At 41.6% G+C, this 5500-nt stretch overlaps 3 protein-coding genes across 3 annotated transcripts in view; 2 read left to right on the plus strand and 1 right to left on the minus strand.

Moving 5' to 3' along the window:
* Nucleotides 1-44: 44 nt before the first annotated feature.
* On the plus strand, nucleotides 45-605 carry AK88_04488 (uncharacterized protein; the record flags this gene model as incomplete). Its single annotated transcript, XM_012482098.1, has 1 exon — nucleotides 45-605. The coding sequence occupies one exon, from the start codon at nucleotides 45-47 to the stop codon at nucleotides 603-605; it is 561 nt and encodes a 186-aa protein (XP_012337521.1).
* Nucleotides 606-1164: 559 nt separating this feature from the next.
* AK88_04489 (uncharacterized protein) lies at nucleotides 1165-2382 on the minus strand (the record flags this gene model as incomplete). Its single annotated transcript, XM_012482099.1, has 1 exon — nucleotides 1165-2382. One exon carries the CDS (start codon nucleotides 2380-2382, stop codon nucleotides 1165-1167), a length of 1218 nt encoding a protein of 405 aa, XP_012337522.1.
* Nucleotides 2383-4119: 1737 nt separating this feature from the next.
* Nucleotides 4120-5500, plus strand: part of AK88_04490 (uncharacterized protein) — a gene marked incomplete at both ends in the record, with an annotated part of 2285 nt that continues 904 nt past the window's right edge. Inside the window, one exon of the mRNA XM_012482100.1 lies at nucleotides 4120-5443. Within this exon, the coding sequence (XP_012337523.1) occupies nucleotides 4120-5443 (1324 nt within the window). The remainder of the gene's footprint in view (nucleotides 5444-5500) is intronic.

Raw genomic sequence — 5500 nt, forward strand, 5'->3', positions numbered from 1 at the left:
AAAATATTTACAAAAATAAAATTATAACAAATATTATAGAAAATATGAACGGGTCAGGCGCTTTACGCATTTGGAACTTTCTCATAGCCACACCTGAACAAAAACTTAATGATGAAGTCATAAGTGAAAATGTTCTAATTCCACTAAATGACGTAAGAAAAAAATTGTATAATTTGCTTTACCATGGCTACATCAAGTGTCATGAGTGTAACAATAGTAACGTTAACAAAACCTACATTAAGCACTCCCTGTCCTTCTCCACCAACATGTATTACACAACGAATAAGATAAAGGAAAATTTATTTACCATCGCGAAAAATATTTACATAAGGAAACTCCACGAAAATAATGAAATAAATACGCTCCACAATAAGTCCAACATGTGTGCGAACGAGGTGGGCGGTAAAGACCCCCCGGCAGAGCAGCGTACTGTCCAGGGCGCCACCTCCGGACAGAACGCATCCATCAATCAGACCTCCAACACATCGAGCAAAAGCCATCAGAATAAAAAAAAAATCAGCTTGACGTCGCGCGAGTATGCCGTGGACTATCTAGAGATAAGCTTAATTAACCTCGACAAGTTAATTTTTATATTTAACTCGTAGCACATCCCCGTATCGTGTGCGCACATCCCGTGTTTGGAGCGCCTCCGCTTTTGTGCTGCATGAACGGCGGAGAACGTGGAGGCGAAGTTGGGGCGCACATAATTTGTCACTCGCTGCTATGCTGCTCAATTTTCCCCATGTGTATACCTTCTCCCCGTATGTGTTTGCTCCGCTTTGCGATTTCACCATTCTGCGCCATGTGCTTATACAAGCATGTACACACGTATGTATTCCTTTTGCGCAAAGGTAACTTTTTTTTTTTTTTTTTGTCTAAAAAATGTGCTGGTAAAATATTTAGCCAGGCTGGCGGGTTCCGCTTTGTTTTCTACACGCGCTTGCCTAAACAGACGCACCTCTACCATCTTAACAAAATTGAAAAGTAAGGACATGTCCATAAGTGTCACGGTATCAATGTTTGCGCCTCGTCTGAGTGGCATAACCTCTGTTCATACATACGGAACATGCGCAACGCAAGGCGCCAAAAAAAAAAAAAAAAAAAAAAGACACAAACGAAATGAACAAGTTATGTCTCCATATGCATTTGCTTAAACGCTACTTCTTACACCTTCTGATAAATGCAAACAATTCTGCTAAACATGCCTGGCCCTTTCTTCTTCCCGCTTGGGCCCACTTCCGCATTGGCGTCAAAAATCGTGCGTTCAACGAGATTCATCCTACTGCTATTTTGATACCCCCCCCGAGCAATCGCATCAAAATCTTTATAACTCAGATTTGTCTCATGCGTATAATAATCCCGGTCACATGTCTTAACCTTGTATTTTATTTCCTTATGATACTCCAGGACGAAATACCCTCCTTCTTTTAGCAGACTGTGGATGCGGTCGAAAAAGAGAATCACCTGAGCGTCTCCATGGTTCAGATGTATCCACTTTAGGACTGAGAAGCAAATAATTACGTCGTACGTGCCCTGCGCGGTTTGGAAAACTTGGTCAAAAATGTTCAAGCAGGAGAAATATATATTGAAGGGGAAGACGTGTTCGCGCGTGCAGGACAGTGCTTGGTCTGTCTCGGGTTTGTCCCCCACAGTTTCTCCTTTAACCGCTTGGTCTATTTTGTCCCCTGCCGCATCGCTCCTTAGCGCATCGCTTCTTATCGCTTCCCGCAGCAGGTGCAGCTCGAGGAAGATATCCCTCTGCATTTGCGTCAAGTTGCGGCGGCGCAGGAAAAAGGGGACAACGTGGTTCTGGCTATTATACACTAAAACAAATTCGATGAAAATCCTCAACAAAGTAACGCTGTTATTAATGAGGTTACAATCAATGTCAATGCCATTTACAACTCGGCACTTATATTTAAGACTAAGCAAAAAGGTGGTTACCCCACAATTGCAGCCAATGTCCAGAACGTTCTTGTTATAAAAAATACCATTCATGAGATTATTCACGTGGGTTAATCTGTAGTCATCGATTATGTGCTTCTTATCCGCCTCACCAACTTCCACCACTTTGCAAACTCGTTCATTTGCTTTGTATTGCTTATCTGCTTCTTTCTTGTCCTTGGCCTCTTCATCATCACATTTGGTCACTACCCCACCTCGGGAAATTTCTTCACATTTTTTTTTCCTCTTCCAGTACCTTTCATAAAAGTAGTTGGGGTAATTTCCATGCAGGTAAATTTCCTGTCTCACCCTCTCCCCCCTCTTCGTTTTGTATATCACCTTGTCTGGTTGGGCTACACCTGGGTGAGTAACCCTAAAGTGCCTCTTCAACATCTGCAGTTCCTTCTTTTCCGTGTTTCTAAAAATACAATTCGACATTCTGCTGCGTGTCCTCACTTATGTCCACTCCCCGTTTTGCCAATCGGCCGGTTTTCCGTCCCCCGCAGTCTCCGTCCCCGTCCACAAATAGATGCACACGAAAAGGAGCGACGCTCAGTACCATCCTTTGTGCCTCATAATGTACTAACAAATTGCTAGCTACTTATACCCAAAATGGAGATTTTTTTTTTTTTTTTTTTTTTGATACATATTTTAAATGGGAAAGTGTTCAAGGTGGGAAAAAAAAAAAAAAAAAGAAAAAAAAAAAACCCTCAAGTGGTGATTTGTTCATTGCGCCACGTGTATTGGTCGGACGGAAGGCAAGTTTCCTCATGCACACGAGAGTCCGCCATGGGGATAATTTAGCAAACTTCAAATAAGCACGCTGGAAATTGTCCTTAAAATTAGCGCCTACGAAGAAATACGAGAGGCACTTACCCAAGAAGTTCACTCCTTTGCTTAGCAATTTTTCCACTGCGTTAACTTAGCCCCCGTTTTAACTTCTTCACTGATTAAGCTCTCCCCGTGCGCCTTCCAAACGAAGGAGAATAATTCGCTATTCTCCACACTTGACGCCTAATTAATTTTACACACAGCCGAGGTAATTTCCTCAACTTCACCTTTTTTTTGTTCATTTGTTTAAATACGAATTAATTCGCGCTTTACTCGTCATGCCTGTTGCCCGCAGGAGGATGCGCGTGAATGTTAATAACAATTGCTTACCTTCTTTCGCAAATAAGATAGTCCCTCTAGCGCCTCCTAAAATATATAGGAGCCAGCCGCGGGGAATCCCCATATGCCATGGAGAAGAAGGTAAACGTGGAAAATACTACCAGTTGCAAAAACAAAAAAAACTGTTCATGTGAGCAGATGGGTAGGGAAAATATTTCTGGGAGTACACTACTGCTATGTTAAGTGGTGTACCACGGGATCCATCAATTTAGTTGCTGCCCTTGACGTGGTTATTAGCGCCCTGTTGGCAGCAGTCAAAAGTGGTACATCCTTCTATGGTCAGTACTTAGCTTTTTTATTTGTCGCAGATTAAAGCTTGAACAATTCAAAAGGGAAGAAGAAATAAATCGCGCGAAAAGTGACACATAAAAAGTACGGGAAAAATACGGACAAGCACGCCGAAAAGCGGTCCGCAAAAAAAAGGTGGAAAATTTTCCCCTCCTGATGGGCCTCACTGCGACGCGATACATGGCGTAGCACGCAGTCCCTGTTGTAGAACGAAACACAATTGCCTATTTGCTTGATCTACCAAGAGGTATCCTCCATCTGTTTTGTCCTTTTTAATAAACACTTAAGAGAAGAGCCAAACAGGTGTGCCATTTTTGTGACGAATATTATCATCATTTCCGTAGTGCACATATGTACTCACCGTACTTTTTTTTTTCTTTCACTTTTTTTAATTCCCCATTCTCAACCAATACCTCTCCCAGAACGCTGGCTCAGCGATATATTTTTTTCGTGCAAACATTTGTTTCATTTATATTTTTAAATGTAAAAAAAAAAAAAAAGCCCACTGGACTTTTTAACATTTTTTTTTTCCCGAACGGAAAGGCATGTAACACTATATTTTCCCAATCCACCGCGTCATTATCGCGTTATATGTATAAGCATATATACATACGTATTTATATGTGTGTGTGTGTTTTTTTCCCCTTCCCCCGATTGGTCCCCCACTTTGCTTCGTTGAATTTCCCACCACCACACGCTGCCGCGCTCGCCAAGAAAATGTGCGTCCAACATATCTCCCGTTTATCGAATAGCAACTCCTTTTTTCTACAACAGAAAAGGAGAAATTTTATCGCCTTACACAATTCAGCGATAAATATTTTCTTAAAAAAGTCTTTAATCTGCAACGTGCGCTTCAATCAGCACCATAGGCACGAGCAATTCAATCAATTAAGTAATTTTTTCAATTTAAATAAAAACGTGAAATATGTATACAGCTTCCGCTCCACGGATCGAAAAAACGCATTTCTACAAAAGTGTTTTTTTTACCTGACCCCCAAGTACTACTTGCAAGATCATATAAGAACCGCCATTAGGAAGAACCAAAACATTCTTTTCATTAAGAAGAAGAAAAGGAAGGAACATCGAAATTATTATAAGTATGGAATAGTAGCCAATTGCAAAGGGGGCAATTCACAACCCGTTCTGCAGCTCGGCGACAATTCAGAACAGCGGACCGCCAGGGAACAGGGGAACCAACTGATTAATCAAAATGGACAGACACCTCGACACACCCATTTTGGAAACAACATACCCAGGAGCAGGCAGACTCAATGGGGATGGGGATGGAGATGGCACACCAACATTAGCTTATTTCACACGAGGATAATCAGACGTCGAAGGGGCCCCAACATCAGGAGTGCCCATCTCATGGGTAGAATAACGAAAAGGACCAGACAGGTAGAAACGTCAAATAAGCAGGGAATTTTTCCCTCCATTGGGAAACCGCCCCCCCACCATCAACATAAGACGACGGAGGCGCATAAATATGGTCAGTCAAATAACGAAGACACGTACTCGCAGGAAAAGGGCGCAAGCTGCCAAATAAACACAAATGATGCTAACCGAAATGACGCAAAAAAAAAACATGACAAAGTGGTGTCCAAAAAGGGCGACTACTACAACTGCAAAGAGGCTGAAAAAACGTTTGAAGATAAATCCCACGAAAAAGCAGAAATGAATATAAAGAGGCATGACTTAATCTTAGTAGCCCTCTCAGGGTGCATCCCATTTATCTGCTTCGGCTTTGTTGATAACTCCTTTATGATTATTGCAGGGGACCTATTTGATTCTACCTTCTGCGTCTTTCTTGGTTTCAGCACTCTGGCAGCAGCAGGTTTGGGCAATCTAACCAGCGATGTTTTAGGTATCTTCATTGGAGGGTACATAGAAAAAATCATCGTCTACGTAGGGTTCCCAAGGATAAACTTAACCAATAAACAACTGAAAATGAACAGAACAAGACGATATTATTACATCGGAAGTGCCATAGGCATAGCCATAGGATGCCTACTCGGAATGATTCCTCTCCTCTTTATTGATAGTAACAAATTGGAAGAAAAAAAAAAAAGACAAAAAAAAAAAAAAAAAAAAAAAAAAT

The sequence above is a fragment of the Plasmodium fragile genome (assembly GCF_000956335.1).
Source record: "Plasmodium fragile strain nilgiri unplaced genomic scaffold supercont1.65, whole genome shotgun sequence".
In the NCBI taxonomy this organism is placed as follows: Eukaryota; Apicomplexa; class Aconoidasida; order Haemosporida; family Plasmodiidae; genus Plasmodium; species Plasmodium fragile.